Consider the following 16485-nt stretch of genomic DNA (forward strand, 5'->3'; position numbering starts at 1 on the left):
TCGGATAGCGGATCTGCTCAGCAGACGCAGCCAACAGATGCACGAGTGGGAGATTCATCCCACAGTGCTTCAACCATACTTCCAACAGTGGGGACAACCAGAGATAGACCTGTTCGCCACAAAACAAAACGCAAAATGCCGGTACTTCGCCGCAAGGCTCCGACACCCGCAGTCTCAGGGCAATGCGATATGGATAAACTGGTCAGGCAAATTTGCCTACGCTTTTCCACCAGCACCGTTGATACCGCTAGTGGCACGCAAATTGTGCCAGCACTCCATGACGCTAATCCTAGTTGCTCCAACATGGGCGAGGCAACCGTGGTACACCACGTTCCTAGAGCTATCCGTGGTGCCTCATCAAAGACTAAAGCTAACACCCAGTCTCTTAATGCAGAGCCATGGAGACATTCAGCACCCAGATCCACAGCAGCTGAACCTTGCAATCTGGCTCCTGAAGTCATAGAGTTTGGCTACCTAAACTTACCTCCTGACTGCATAAACATTATCAAAGAGGCAAGAAGACACCACAAGAGCATGCTATGCTGCAAAGTGGAAACGTTTTGTCATTTACTGTAACAACAATGACATAAACCCACTAGACGCATCAACTCAAAATATCATATGCTATCTTTTGCGTCTACACCGCTGCAATCTAGCCTATACATCTATAAGAATACACTTAGCTGCCATAGCAGCTTACCTTCAAAACAGGCAACACCTTTCCCTATTCAGAGTGCCTGCAATTAAAGCATTCATGGAGGGACTCAAACGAGTAATCCCCCCAAGACACCCACCTTCACCTGTCTGGAACCTAAACATAGTATTAACCAGACTAATGGGACCACCTTTTGAACATCTACATTCGTGTGAAATTCAATTTTTAACATGGAAGGTGGCATTTCTCGTGACTATTACCTCGCTTAGACGAGTTAGCGAACTTCAAGCCCTAACTATTCAAGAGCCATTCTTCCAAATCCACGCTAATAGGGTCGTGCTTAGAACAAACCCTAAATTTATGCCCAAAGTGGTGTCTCACTTCCACATCAATCAGACAATAGAACTGCCAGTGTTCTTCCCAAACCCACGGTCAGTACCAGAAAGGGCCCTCCACACACTAGATGTTCAAAGGGCTCTCCTATATTACATTGACAGGACAAAAGATTTTAGGAAGACAAAACAGTTGTTTGTTGCCTTTTCACCACAACACAAAGGCAACCCTATTTCTAAATCAGGCTTAGCCAGGTGGATTGTTAAGTGCATTCAGATATGTTATCTTAAGGCTAAGCACACTTTAACAGTTCCCCCAAGGGTGCATTCAACGCGCAAAATGGGGGCATCCATGGCTTTCCTAGGAAACATCCCTCTAGAAGAAATATGTAAAGCAGCCACATGGTCTACCATACATACATTCACAAAACACTATTGTGTGGATGTACATTCCAAACAGCAAGCTGCTGTAGGACAGGCTGTTCTAAAAACTCTGTTTCAGACTGCTGCAGCTCGCACAGGTAGCCACCGCTAAGGGAGAGACTGCTATACATTCTATGCACAGATATGAATTCAGCAGCCCACATGCCTCGAACGGAATATGCTACTTACCAGTATGCATCTGTTCTTGGCATGTAGGGCTGCTGACATTCATATCGTCCTCCCTCCTCCCCGGTGCCTGTCGCATTCATTCTAACGCTCACTTACTTGCATGGACATCCATTACTGTACAATACTCCACCTCTGCCACAATGGCGAAAAACAATCTAAGGATGGAGAGGATGCCCATGCGCACTGTAGTCCAGAGGAGGAGCCACCTATCTTGTGATACTTCGAAGACTCTTCCAGGACAACAATGTGCAATCATCCGGACCCAACACTAGGCGGCGATCCATGCACAGATATGAATTCAGCAGCCCTACATGCCAAGAACAGATGCATACTGGTAAGTAGCATATTCCACCTGCATTCTGGACGTCTTAGTTTAGTGAAGTTAGACAGGCTTGAAACAGGTTTTCATCTTTAGACCGTGCCACACGAAAAGCTGTAAAGTTTCGAAATACTAATACAGGTGCAGTGTAAAGACTGAGGAAATGGGGAGCCTAGTTGGGTCTTGGGTTCAGCTTAATTAACATTCTGTGATTCTAGGCTAATCACTTAGTCACCCCTGCCTAAAACAAGCATTTACAATGCAATAGGTCTTGCATTTAGGCGAGTTTGAGCTATTTTGCATTCTAAATGAAAATGTCTTTTATTTATGTTTTAGTTTTTAGAACAAATAAAAGGCATTGTTATTTGCAATGCAAGTAGCTTAAACTCTCGCAAATGCGAGACCTATTGCATTGCATTGCAAATGCTTGTTTCATTTGCATTCGGGCACCTGCAGTTTTTGCTTTTATCTAGTCTAAGCCAAGACTAGAAGTTCCAAAATGCACAGAAACTGACAGGATTGTGAACTAGTCACTACTTTTCGAGAAACGTCTGACACTTGGTTGTAGGTGTCTTTCTGTGCACTATAACCAAAAAATAACTCGTATAGTGGACATTTCTATTTTATATATATATATATATATATATATTTTATTTTAATTCTATAGCGCTGCTGTAGCAAAATTGTAGTTTGTGTGCTTTACATATGCTGATAGATTACAGTGCAACATATTGAATATTTATAAGAATATAAACACTGTAAACGGAGACAAGCTGAGAGGATCTTTCAAGAGGACCCTGAAAACCTTGAATAAATGTGTATTTTGGCCAACTGAAAATACACATTGACCCTGGCCCGAGAGCTACTGAGTAAGTCTGGAGGGGGGCCTTTTCCTGTACTTTGCAGGGGGGCCCCCTCAAGTTGTTATGCCACTGACTGCCAGACCAACCCTCTTCTTTAGGTCTCCAATTGTAAATAGGTTTTTGAAAGCGCTGGCTAACTTGTTTCCATCCACGCCCTTTGTTATGCCGCAGTGGAACCTTAAATTGGTTCTCCATTTTTGTGTGCTTCCTTCAAATCTTTACACAACTATCCCCTCTGGCTGCTTACCATCAAGACAGTCTTTCTTGTGACGATAACATCTGCCCTGAGGGTGAGTGAGTTGCAGGTTCTATCTTGTACGCCTCCTTACATGATGTCTTTCTCAGACAAAGTTGTGCTTCGCACCCATGTTTCATTTTTACTGAAGGTTGTGACCCCATATCATGTGTTGGTCTATAATGCTACCCACCTTCTTAGCTCCTCCTTGCCTTCTAAGGAGCTTCTCCACACATCTGGGCCCAAAAAGAGTGTTGTCGTTCTACCTTGACCGCACAAAAGGTTCCAGGTTGACTACCAACTCTTTGTGGGGTGCATGGGAGCGAAGAAGCGTCGGGCAGTGCAGAAAAGAACCTTCTCTCACTGGGTCGTTTTCTTTATTAAGATATGCAATGCCCTGGCTAAGAAGCATCCCCGCCTGAGGGATTAAGGCCATTCCACCAGGGCTGGGGAAAGGCTGGGGGTGTCCCAGTCCTGGACATCTCTCAGGCAGCAACGTGGGCATCTTTGCACACGTTTTCCAAGCACTATTGCCTGGATAGTCAGGTCCGCAGGGTCGGGCATTTTGCTCTTCGGTCCTGCAGCACTTCCTAGTGTGAGGTTTTGGTCTGCAGCCCACTGTCAGGAGAGTATGGCTTGGGTGTCTAATTTAAAGGTAAGGAATCAGTAGCTAGAAGTCTCAATCGGAAGAACAAGTTACTTACCTTCGGTAAGGCGTTTGCTGGTAGAGACTATCTGAAAGAAACAGGTTAGTGTTAGATTCCTTACCTTAGAATATCCCCAGGCGTCAGACTGGATCCGGATACTTTTCGTCAGCAGTACCCTTGCGTGTCGGTAGGCGTAGTCTGCGGCTCCGCGTCCGTCGTCTGCATCGTGATTGCCGGGATGACGTCGTCGCGCGCTGACGTCAGTTCTTTTTTCCGCCCCAGCAAGCGCAGATCTGGGAAGAGCAGTACTCTAGTCATTTTTTTACTAACTTTTTTGATCACTTTTCGAGTTGACCTTCGACTCGCGGTGCCGCTAGGGATGCCTGGCTTTAAACGTTGTAAAGCCTGTCACCGCCTGTTGGTGCCTATATTGCCTCTGGTCCGACCATGATGACAAGTCGTGCCCCGACTGCCGGGCCTTGACCTCGAAGGCTAGACTGGAGCGGTCCCATAAGCTGCTCGAGCTCCGGCAGTCTGCTCTGCGCCACTCGAGGTCCCGGTTGAGGAGGAAGGCGAGGGACCGGTCGTGGAGTCGAAGTCATCGCCGCTCGACGAGTCAACACAACTCGTCGGGCTCCAAGTCCTCAGGTAAGTCGAGGCATTCGAAAAAGAAGTCGAAGAGGCGTCATCGCTCTTCCGACTCCCCCTGACGCTCGCGAGACGCGGCCAGTGGTTTGGGCGACACCACCTGCTCGGCTCCGTCGGAGCCGCAGGCGCTGTGTCCACCTCCATACCTGCCAGTCCAGCTCCATACCATGAGGTCACACTTCCCTCCATCCGAACCTGCCGAGGCGCCTTCAGGGCCGGCGGCTCCAGCCCCGGCACCATTGGGTGCTTCGGCCCCGGCACCGTCGTCGACTCCGGTCACGATGCCGCAGGGCCCCACAGGATCCAGGCCTGGATCCAGGTCGTTGCCAGTCAACCTCACGAATCCTCCGCTGGTGCTGACCCCGAGGGTGTCACTCCCAAAGCGGTCTACGGACGACGTCGACCCCAGTTTCATCTCGGTCCGGGTCTGCGCTGCCTCCGGCGTCGAATGTTGAGGCCTTCACCTACGACCCGGCTCCATCATTTTTGCCTGTTTATCAGGAGATGGATGACGAGGAGGACTGGTAGGGGCCTGATGACCCTTTGGCACAGCAGTGCCAGTTGAGCCAGGAACGGGTAGAAGAGCTAGGGGAGACCAGTGGTCTGGACACTTCGCCCAACACTGGATTCGTCTCTCCTCCCTCCGTGGCTTTGGAGGAGGGGGCTGCTTACAGCGTGGTGTTGAACAGGGCGGCCAAGGCCTTGGCCCTTGAGCTCCCTGTCGCGGCCGTGAGGACTAACCTGCTCACTGAGGTTCTCAAACCGCAGGCAAGCTCCTCGGAGCCTCTACTGCTGTTTAACGAATTCCTCACCGACGTTCTGATGGGCGCCTGGTCCAAGCCCTCCACAGGCCTCCCTGTGGATTGGAACGTGGCCCGGCTCCGGGCGACCCCTGCTTTCTGTCCGTTCACCCCACCCCACCCCGAGAGCCTGGTGACCCCATTCCTGACCGCTCCTCGGGATCGAGAATCCAAAAGGTATGATCAGTTTGGGAAGAAACTGTTCTCCTCCCTGAGTTTGGGGCTGCGGTCTGTCAGCACCGCCTGCCTTTTGGGCCGTTACACCCACTCTCTGTGGGATACGGTTGCGGAGGTGCTGCCACAGTGTCCGGAGGAGGCCTGGGCACGGCTCGCCCAAGCCCTGGCGGAAGGGCGGGATGCAGCATGCTACTCAATCCGGTGTGGACTTGACACCACGGACTCGCTGGTTAGAACGATTGCTACAACAGTGCCAGTTAGCCGCCACGCCTGGCTGAGGTCCGCCAACTTTTCGGGTAATGTCCAGGCCACGCTCATGGACATGCCCTTCGATGGCCGTCTCCTCTTGGCCAAGGAAGGGGCATCCCCCACACGTCCACCCAGCCACAGGCCGCAGAACCAGTCTCACGCGGTCGCGGGCGTGGTAACCGCCGTGGCTGTGTCGGGGGACAATGGCAGGCTCAGTCCACATTCGCTCCCGCAGCATCTGCCTCAAAGCCTTCCTAGTCTGGCATTTCAGGCCCATTCGACGCCAGTGGGGGGCAGGGTTCGCCATCACCTCCTTCACTGGCATACCATCACGTCGGACAGGTGGGTGCTGAAAATCGTCAGAAAGGGCTACTCCCTCCCCTTCGAGGTGACACCTCCAGCCATGCCACCGCAATACCACCACATGTCGGGGGATCACTTGCAACTTCTGCAAGAGGAAGTTATGGCCCTCTTGGCCAAGGGGGCCGTCGAGCGCGTTCCTAGGCCAGAAGTAGGGTCTGGTTGTTATTCCCACTACTTTCTGGTTCCCAAGAAGGGCAAAGGAGGCCTACGCCCTATCTTGGACCTCCGGAACGTCAACGGCTTCCTCCGGAAGGAGAAGTTCAAGATGCTGACATTGGCTTAGGTCTTAACTGCCCTGGACCCAGGAGACTGGATGGTAGCGTTGGACTTGCAGGACGGTTATTTCCACATCCCTGTCCTGCCGGCCCACCGGCGCTACCTGCGGGTCACGGTAGGCCATGAGCACTTTCAGTTTACCGTGCTCACCTTCGGCCTTACCAGCGCCCCTCGGGTGTTCACGAAAGTGATGGCGGTGGTCGCAGCTCACCTGCACAGAGCAGGGGTTTCAGTCTTCCCCTATCTCAATGATTGGTGTTGAAGGGGGGCTCGCCCCAAACAGTCATCTCCCACCTCCAGACTACGGCCGACCTCCTGCACTCACTGGGGTTCTCCATCAACGTGCCGAAGTCACACCTGTGCCCCTCTCAGAAGCTCCTTTTCATCGGAGCAGTTCTGGACTCGGCGCAGTTTCAGGTTTATCCCCCGAACAGCGGGTCCGGGATATTCAGGCTCTGATTCCGATCTTTCAGCCTTTGTCCCGAGTCTCGGTCAGGTTGATGCTGCGGCTCCTGGGGCTGATGGCCTCCTGCATCCTTCTGGTGCATCACGCCAGGTGGCAGATGCGGGCTCTACAGTGGGACCTGAAGTTTCAGTGGACACAGCATCGGAGCAACCTGTCCTACCATGTCCTGATCTCGGAGGGCACTGCGAGTCAGTTGCAGTGGTGGCTCGCGAACTGCGATTGGGTTGGCGGCAGATCTCTCTCCCTACCCCAACCGGAGCACGTAGTGGTGACCGATGCGTCCCTCCTGGGATGGGGGGGGGGCCACATGGGGGGGGAGAGATCAGAGGCCTCTGGTCTCTGGCGGAGTCCCGGCTCCATATCAACCTTCTGGAGCTGCGGGCGATCCGTCTTGCACTGAAGGCATTCCTTCCCTCTGTCCGGGGGAGTGTAGTGCAGGTCTTCACGGACAACACCACCACCATGTGGTACTGCAACAAACAGGGCGGGGTGGAGTCGTGGACCCTTTGTCAGGAGGCTCTGCGCATCTGGCAATGGCTGGAACACCAGGGCATTACCCTGGTGTTTCAACACCTGACAGGTGCCCTGAACGCCAGGGTGGATTAACTCAGCCGCCGGTGCATGATGGATCACGAATGGCGTCTGAACTCTGACGTGGCGCAAGGTCTCTTTCAGCAGTGGGGAGAACCTTGGTTAGATCTATTCGCCACCGAAGAGAACATGCAATGTCATTGGGTTCTGCGCGTTGGATTTTCCAAGGCGGCACTCGCTCAGCAGCGCTTTTCGTCGTGAGTGGAGCTGTGGTCTGTTGTACGCCTTTCCGCCTATACCACTTCTGCCCATAGTCCTGAAGAAGATTAGGTGAGACCGGGCCCAAGTCATCCTTGTGGCTCCGGACTGGGCATGAAGATACTGGTATCCCGAGCTACTCAGCATGTCAGTGGATCCCCCGATTCGTCAGCCTCTTAAGGAGGACCTTCTATTGCAGCAGCAGGGGACGGTCCTCCACCCGAACCTGTCCAGTCTCCACCTACTTGCGTGGAGATTGAGCGGCGACAGTTGAGGCCATGTGACTTGCCTCCTGAAGTTTGTGGTGTGATTCTGGCAGCCAGGCGTCCCTCCACGAAAACGGTATACGCCTGCAAGTGGAACAAATTTGTGGCATGGTGCACAGCAAAGGATGTGGAGCCACTCTCTGCCCCCATTTCAGAGGTTCTCCTCTTTCTTCTTTCTCTTGCCCAGCAGGGCTCTGCTCTGGGCACTATCAAGGGCTATCTCTCGGCCATTTCAGCCTTCTTAAGGCTTCCTGATCAGCCTTCTCTTTTCAAGTCCCCTGTTGTAAATAGATTATTGAAAGGCATCACACATGTTTCCTCCTGTTCCCTTCGTGATGCCTCAGTGGGACTTGAATCTTGTTCTAACGTATCTGATGTGCGCTCCTTTTGAGCCGCTTCATAACTGTCCTCTTCGTCTTCTGACTCTTATGACTGCATTCCTGGTTGCCGTCACCTCTGCCAGTAGGGTGAGTGAGCTCCAGGCTCTATCTTCTAAACCTCCTTTCCTCTCTGTCCATCCGGACAAGGTTGTTCTGAGGACTCGTCCTTCTTTCCTGCCCTAGGTGGTCACTTCCTTTCATATCGGGCAGTCCATCACCTTGCCCACCTTCTATCCGCCTCCGCATCCCTTGAAAGAGGAAGAGAGGCTCCACCGTCTGGACCCAAAACGTGCTCACTCCTTCTATCTAGATCGCACACGCCAGTTCCGGGTGGATGACCAGCTCTTCGTTGGTTACGTGGGCGCAAAGAAGGGACGGACAGTGCACAAGCGGACCATCTCTCGGTAGGTCGTCTTGGGCATCAAGGTTTGCTACTCCTTGGCGAAAAAGGAGCCTCCTGTTGGGCTGCGTGCCCATTCCACTCGGGCCACGACAGCTACTACTGCCCTGGGACGGGGAGTCCCCTTGCCGGACATCTGTCAGGCGGCTACGTGGGCCTCGCTGCACACATTTGCTAGACATTACTGCCTGGACAGCCAATTCCAGAGAGATGGCTTTTTTGGCCGTTCCGTTCTCCAGGACTTTCTGGTGTGATCTTGGTTTTCAGACCCACCACCGGGGTTGTTATTGCTGGAGTATCTATTCTAAGGTAAGGAATCTAACACCTACCTGTTTCTTTCAGATGCACAACTTACTTACCTTCGGTAACAATATATCTGTAAGAAACAGTAGTTGGTGTTATATTCCATACCGCCCCACCCATCCTCCCCGTTCTGCGAACCGATATCTAGGGTTAAGGACATCCCTTTCAGGGCCCTAATTTCATGGCACCAGTGTTGGTTTCTATCATGGCTCTGCGTTACTGGCGCGGAAAGCTATGTACAGAACTGACATCAGCGCGCGAGGGCGGCATCTAAGTACTCCGTCATCCCAGCGATTACGGCGACGTAGGCGGAGCCGCAGATGACGCCTACCGACGCGCAGGGGTACTGCTGATGAAAACTAACCGGATCCAGTCTGACCTCTGGGGATATTCTAAGGTCAGGAATCTAATACTAACTACTGTTTCTTACAGATATATTGTTACCGAAGGTAAGTAACTTGTGCATCTAGCTGCAGATTCCTTACGGGCCCACCCATGCCTCCTCGCTTTTTGGACTGATTTTGTTAAGGCTAGGGTTACTCCCCTTTTTCTACCTTTGCACACAACTAAGTCAGTTACTTCGTGGCTCTACACTTGAGGCGTAGAAAAAAACAAAGTCCTGACGTCAGGCGCCTATATAGGTGACCGTGACATCATAAACAATGCTGTTGATGTCACGCGGAGCCAGTATGGAGCCACCTAGTGGCGCGGGCAAGGGGTATTGCTTGAGCAAAACTTTACTTGAGTTGATAGTTAATGTTGATCTATTAAGGTGGAGTTAGGACACAAGATAAAAGTAGCACCTTGACTTAAGAATTTCATAACTTTAGAATTTCTTAATGTTGTAGTTGTTATGGCAAAGCCACTGTAAAAAAATGGTTTATATTAAGAGATTTAATATATATTTTTTTACATTTAACCATGTTGTATTTCACCTTTATTACATGAAAATGGATAACTTGATTGAGACACTCATTAAATAGTTTTATATGTTCATGAAATGATGCATGATGGTGTGACTAAGGTTTTGGAGTGTCACTGTAGAACATTGTTAAATGCTCTTTGTATGGGTGCAGGATGGTTGGTGTATGATGCTCTGTGTGTGTGTCTGTAAGGATAGGCAAGGATGGGCGGACCCATGAGATTTATGTAGAGCAGGATTTCTTTTTCTATATGCTCTTATAGTTTAGTACGTCAGTCTGTAACGTCAGGATAATGCCTCTTATCCCTATTGTCTAATTAAATGTATGGGCTTTCAGCAGCAAGCTCCGGATAATTCCGCCTTATCACGTCTCCTTGGGGCCAGCAAAGCCGGTCTCTCCTATCGTGTCCTTGCTTCCCTCGGGTCGTCACCTCCCGATGGTTCCGCGGTTCGTTATGAGGAGAGAAGAGATATGGAGACCGTAAGGATTTTAGAACTGTTACGAGTGAAGGGAAAGGGAGTGAGGGACCACCAATGCACAATCATACAGCTAGTAAGTGTAATGTGAAGGGGATACGAGGCCCATGCGGGATGATGAGAGCTGCTTAAACAACAGGCTTCCTTCCCACCCACCCCGTGACACGGTCCTGTACCTTGTGTAGCCCCGCTCCTCCGAGAGCGTGGCTGGACGCAGCACCGTCTTTGAGGCCTCCTGGCTCCCTGGTCAGTACCACCTTTGCGGATTTAAGCAACAGCAGGCTTCTGTCCTTCGATTCCTCCGGCTCCCCGTTTCTCCAACTCCTCTGTTTTCCGGCTTCTTCCTCGTTGGTTTACCGGGCTCCCTCTAATGGCCAGCTGCAGTATATGTCATAGTGACGTTGCGGGTCTCCGAGCCCTCTGCTCCGGTTAAAGGGGCCGCTCTCTATTACTGTCTCCTGTGGGATGCTGCCCTACTTGCTACAGTCTTCAGGCTGGGAAAACAGAAAAGGACTTGCTGGGTGAGTGACGTCTCCCTCAACTCTCTGTTTTGTTTGAGGGTCTCGAGGGGAGGTAAACCCGTGACACACCCTCTCCCCAGGTTTCTCCCGTTTGGGGAGAGGCAGTACTCCTGTCAAAAAGTCTGCTGTACCCCTCCTATGTTTCACCTAAAATACACATGGCTGAAAGGACAAAAACCACTGCAAGGTGCAGGGGTTGTGTCCTTTGTTGCGGTCATCCATTGGAGTGGGGCATGGTCTGTTAGTGAAGGGGCGGCCATCCAGATAATGTTGCCCATTTTACTGCCAGACATTCCTTTTCTATGGTTGGGTAATTTTCTTCCCGGGGAAACAGCCTTCTACTGATAAAGAGTAGGGGGTGTTCTGTCCCCGTAGGGGAGTGTTGTGAGAGGACCGCTCCTATTCCTAATTCTGAGGCATCAGTATGTAGGAGGAAAGGCTTACTAAAGTCAGGGGAGGCAAGTACCGGACTGGTGGTGATAGCTTCTTTCAGTAGAGAAAATACTTTTTTCATCTCTTCGGACAGATGTAGTAGGGTCTGGGATTTCACATTTTTATGGAGTACTTCCGTAAGGGGGGCAGTTATCGCAGAGTATTGGTGTATAAATCACTGATAGTACCCTAATAGTCCCAGAAATGCTCGGAGCTCCCTCTTGGTGGTTGGAAATGGGCTGTCTTAGATGGCTTTGATCTCATGCAGAGTTCCATTCCTGGGCATCTGCCAGGCAGAAACATGGGCATCTCTACACACGTTTACCAAGCACTACTGCTGGGACTGTCTGGTCCGTAGGGACGGGCACTTTTCCAGCTTGGTCCTACAGGACATTCTAGTGTGAAATCATTCCGTAGACCCTCCTCTGGGGAGGTATTATTCTAGGTTAAATTGTCTGCAGAAAGACGTCTGTAGCAGATGAACAAGTTACTTACCTTCAGTAACGCCTTATCGGGAAGGGACTGTATCTAGCCACAGATTTCTCATTGACCCATCCATCCGCCCCTGCCCTGTGAATGGATTTATAGCGTTTTAGGGCATGTTCCCCTTTGAGGGCCCTAGTTTTCACACACCAGTGGTTGGTACTCTTTGTTACTCTGTGCTTCTGGCGTGGAAAGTCGCATAATGAAACTGATGTCAGCACGTTGTGGTGGCACTAATGTAGGCATCGCTCTTGTTACTTTAAACTCAGACAATACTGACAACGACACGAGAAACCGAACAGCGCCAGCACTGGCACACAGGAATACTGCTTCGCAAAAAAAATTCTGGATCCAGTCTGACACCTGGGGATAATTCTAAGCTAAGGAATCTGTGGCTGGATACAATCTCTACCAGATAAGGCATTACCGAAGGTAAGTAACCTGTTCTTTAGTGTCTGAAGAGTATATTCACCGTTGAAACTTTAGAGATTCAATCTAAAGGGCTAATCAGCATTCAAGAAATCCTCTGCTAGATGAAGGTTTAAGGCAATTGCTTTTGATTCTCATATTACCCCCTAGACAACCATACATATTCATTTTTTGGGGACCAGTGAATGATGTCTTGTCTTCACTGATACCTAGTAGAAACAAGCACTCAGACATTAATAAGTCTTAATTGTTCTCCGTTAAGGAAAATAGAAGCCTTAATTTTCAGGGAATGGTACAAGAAAATTGCAAAGGATTTGTTTCAATACTGTTAGTGTGCCTTAGTTTGTGCATGGTTTGCGCATTTGACTAAACAAAATAATGAATTTAATTTGCATAAATGCTGACACCTACAGAAGGGAGACACACTATGTAGTTTTACTAGAAAATTCTACATAGATCAAATACCGAACAGTCGAAATGATTATGGCATCCCCTTATCAAGAGTTTTCACCCTAAAACGGAAAGATCAACGACTTTTGTGCTTATCATTTCAAACCGCTACGAATAAGGTGATGCGACCATTTGCTGACATGCACAGTACTATTGCTTGCTAAATAGTTTTATATTTTTGTTTGGGGGTTGTGCTTGTTTATGTGCAATGGCTTTTGGCCTTCTATTTGGTTTTACGGCAACCGTTCTAACTACCACTTTCATTTCTTTTGCAGGGGTGAATTATAAAAACTCCACCCGTTTGATCCAACCGTAGTATTACAGTGGGATTCTCATCTCCAATTCGAAAAGCTTTTTGAAACAGCAATGCAGCTTTTTTGGACTTCGTTGTGCTGTTATGATCGGCATGGAAACGTATCGTGTTGTATCATTTTTTTTCTAGAAGCTGAACGTGCTAATCTGGTAGAGAATGGTTCAAAATAATAATTCGGCAGCGTTTTGTTACATGCCTTTTATTTGTCTAAAGAAGAGGAATCTGTCAATTTATTTTTATTTGTGGACACTTTAAATTTTAACTTAACTTCAGAATATTCGTGGTTCTGTTTGCTCATGCACTCCTTGACACTACAGTACGTGCACATTGCCAGATTCTATATATATCCAGACGTCTGCTAAATGCTATAGATAAAACAGAGATGAGCTTCCTTTTTCAATCATTTGAAGTGGTGTCATCGACTAGCATGTAGTGAATACAACCTGCTGCTTTGCTACATTTACACAGCCCGATATTTGTACATAATAAACTTGAATAAATTCGGGATTTTCGCTTATGTTATTGTAAGCTTCGCTGTTCAAAACGGGTATAATAGACACAGATTTTCATATTTCACTTTGCTCTATCAACTTCCTGATTTACTATTCATGTTCTGTGTATGCTATGCCCATGCTACTGAACAGCGTATGCAATGATGCTTTGCCAAATAAAAATAAAAGCAAAACAAAATGTGTCCTTGCCTTTTGTGTTTGTGCATACAAGGTACAAAAGAAACATGCCATTCGCGAAGATGGACCCCATTAACATTCGTAAGCAACAAATGCTTTCCAGCCAAAAAAATGAAGAAAAAAAAAGACCTTAGTGCATGGACCAAGACCTGCATTCTCCAGAACGACGCCTCTCTTATTTTAAATACTTGGGCCTGGTTTATTTATTGTCCCATGTATCTTATTTGGACGAGTCATCTGAACACCTAATTAAATTACAAGTTCGTTAAAGACATCCATTTATAAGCGAGAAAATTGGTGTTATATGTTTCTGTACATCAAAAGGCCACTAGTATTTTGTTGTCCTCTACACACTTATGTATTCAGTGCTTTGACTTCAGGTACGCATGCTAGCGTATAGTGCTGATCAGCTCGCGATACATACAAAGTGACTAAATAAGCGCATTTGCACAGAACTCATTTCCAAAATCCGATGGTGGTGCCGTAGCAAAATCTATGAACTAAGAAAAACAATGTGGAATATGTTGTGAAAATATAAACAGCACCCACCAATTATCATGTCCAATATGTGAGCATTGCAACATTGATTAAATACATAGCGCATAGACTCCGTCAACGTTTTTCTAAAAAAGATTCCTTTATTCTCATCTTATTTAAAAAAACTTTTCTTCCATGTAGCAAACAAGTTTCGTTCCTTAGCAGAGACTTCAGGGCTACAAAATAAAGACAAGATTTGAAATCATTTAACAAAATGCCTTTCACATAAAACACCATTTGCCTTGGTACACATTGCGCAAGTTTGCAAATGGTACAGCTGAATACTGAACCATTGTGAGAACTTAAATTGCTATCCTAGAAAACCACAATCCCTGTGTACAATGTTATTCTAAAGTTCGACTCATTAATACTCTAAATACTGTTCTTTTCTTGAGGCTACTACACATCCTATTCAAATCAGAATTATGCTGTACAAGTAGCACTGTTTATTGTTGAGGGAGCCACCTTTCAATTTAACGTCCTTTTTTCGGTAGAAAAAGTTAGTTGATTTACTTTAATTTTCACATTCATGGATGTTAGCGTTCTTTCTCAAGTTTCTTGGTTGAGCACCAAGTTCCTTTATCACATATCCTAGTATATACACATTTACTTTGACTTGTATTAATTGCTGTTAATCTCTCTTGTGCATTAACCCCTTCTAGTCCTCGGCTGTGGCGCGCCAATGAGGTAACCATTACGTCCTCTGCAGGGCCGGACTGGGAACGAAAACCGGCCCTCTCTGCACACAACCCAGAAATCACTCTGCTGTAAACAGCAAACAGGAGACATTTTCTTTTATGTAATGTCAATCGAGCGCATGGTGTACTGACATTATTACATAGAAAGTGAAATTGAAATGAGCTGATGGTCCCAATTCCTGTTTCACTGCTTAGGTGCTCATGGGGCTATCTCAGTTTCCCGAGCACCGAAACACAAAGGGTAGACTCCGCCTTCCAATGGTACCCTTCCCTAGCGAATCCCTGCTCGGTGATAGCCGCTGGAGGGTGATTCTCCAAGCAGAGCGCCACCGCTAGACACCAGGGTGGGGGAGCGGCTCCTTGGTCAAAGGCCTTTGCTTCCATCCCAAATTTTTTGGGCATAGTCCGTCTTTCTGAGATATGAACACAATACACATAATATTTTAAATGTAGAACAGGTAAGTAGCACAAACTCCAGGGGGAGACTGAACCTTATACTTAAAAAGTGAAATGCAGACCGTGACTGAAGTCGGGACTGGACCCAGTAGTCTTAGAAGAGCCAACCCAAGGAACCAACCATGCAAGGTAAGTACCCTGGAACCCCACAGAGGCCGTGTGCAGAGTGGAAACACGACCGCATACTCAATACAAATCAATGGGGAAGTTGCATTGCAGTTTTCCAGAAGAACCCTTCCCAGAGGACCCTGAAGAAACCCTGTGAAAGATGGAAAGTTGGAGAGTCACCCCACCTGGAGATACCCCAGGAACCAGGATACCTACACCAGGGAAGCTCGGTGCATAGATGTGAAGTGACAGTGGAAACCGCCGTAGACCACAATAGAGAACTTGAGTGAAGATGCCGCTGGCCAAGAAGGTGAAAGAGTCCGGTGGAATCCAAGGGTGGATTCTTGAAGAGGAGTACCTTAAAGCAGAGGGGACAGAGTCTTATGCCACTCGAGAGTGAACAGGAGGCACTGAAGACCAATGGCCACAGATGTTGATGATGCAGAAGAATTGACTGTGACCTTGTTGCTGCAGCTGTGAGGACCAGGCGACACTGCTGTCCCACGTCGGAAGTCGGGTGCCAGGGGGTTGGTGTCCGGCGGGGGAACCAGCAAGCCTTTGGCAGCAGCAACAGATGAAGAAGGTGCAGTGTTGGGACCAGCAAGGTCCAAGGGACTCACCAAGAGCAACACAGTCAGAGAGGCCCTTAGGAAGCAGGGAGCCCACTGGAGCCAAAGAAGATCCTAAAGAGGACCCACAGGCCGAAGGCACAAGAGGACCTCGAGCAGCTCACCAAGAATGCAGGCCCAGGGTGCAGAGGATGTGGTGAAGACAAAGCTCTTGGCAGCACGAGGTGCTGGAGGCTGGAGCTTTTTGTAGCCCGAAGTTTTCTGGAGAAGAGTCAACAAGCCTTAAGTCAACGCGGTGCACAGAGGTACTGCTCCAGCGGTTCCGACGAGGGATACTGCTTCAAACTTGCTGAAAAGACAGTGCAGGCATCGAGGGAGTTGCAGATCCACCACCTGTGTTACTGAGCCTTTCGGAGTCTGGCAGCTCAGGAGCAGGAGACCGGTCAGCTTTGTTGCGTTGCCTGCAGATGCAGGGGAGTGACTCCTTCACTGCAAGGGAGATTACTTTGGGTGTCTTTGATGCCCACAGGCTGGGAGAAAAACCTGGATAGAGCACAAGCACATACGACACAGAGACTGGCAGGACAACGAGACCAGGAGCAGCAGGAGTCTTCCAGATTC

At 48.8% G+C, this 16485-nt stretch overlaps 1 protein-coding gene across 4 annotated transcripts in view; it reads left to right on the forward strand.

The window, feature by feature from the left end:
* LOC144763614 (protein-L-isoaspartate(D-aspartate) O-methyltransferase) overlaps window positions 1–13497 on the forward strand; it is a 243623-nt gene extending 230126 nt beyond the window's left edge. For all 4 annotated transcript variants that reach the window (XM_078649378.1, XM_078649377.1, XM_078649380.1 and 1 more), the window contains exon 8: window positions 12770–13497. Coding sequence is in view for 3 of the 4 variants with exons in the window: in XM_078649377.1 (XP_078505503.1) it covers window positions 12770–12782 (13 nt within the window). In the remaining variant the exon portion in view is untranslated. The remainder of the gene's footprint in view (window positions 1–12769) is intronic.
* The last annotated feature ends 2988 nt before the right edge of the window (window positions 13498–16485 follow it).

The sequence above is a fragment of the Lissotriton helveticus genome, chromosome 6 (assembly GCF_964261635.1).
Source record: "Lissotriton helveticus chromosome 6, aLisHel1.1, whole genome shotgun sequence".
In the NCBI taxonomy this organism is placed as follows: domain Eukaryota; kingdom Metazoa; phylum Chordata; class Amphibia; order Caudata; family Salamandridae; genus Lissotriton; species Lissotriton helveticus.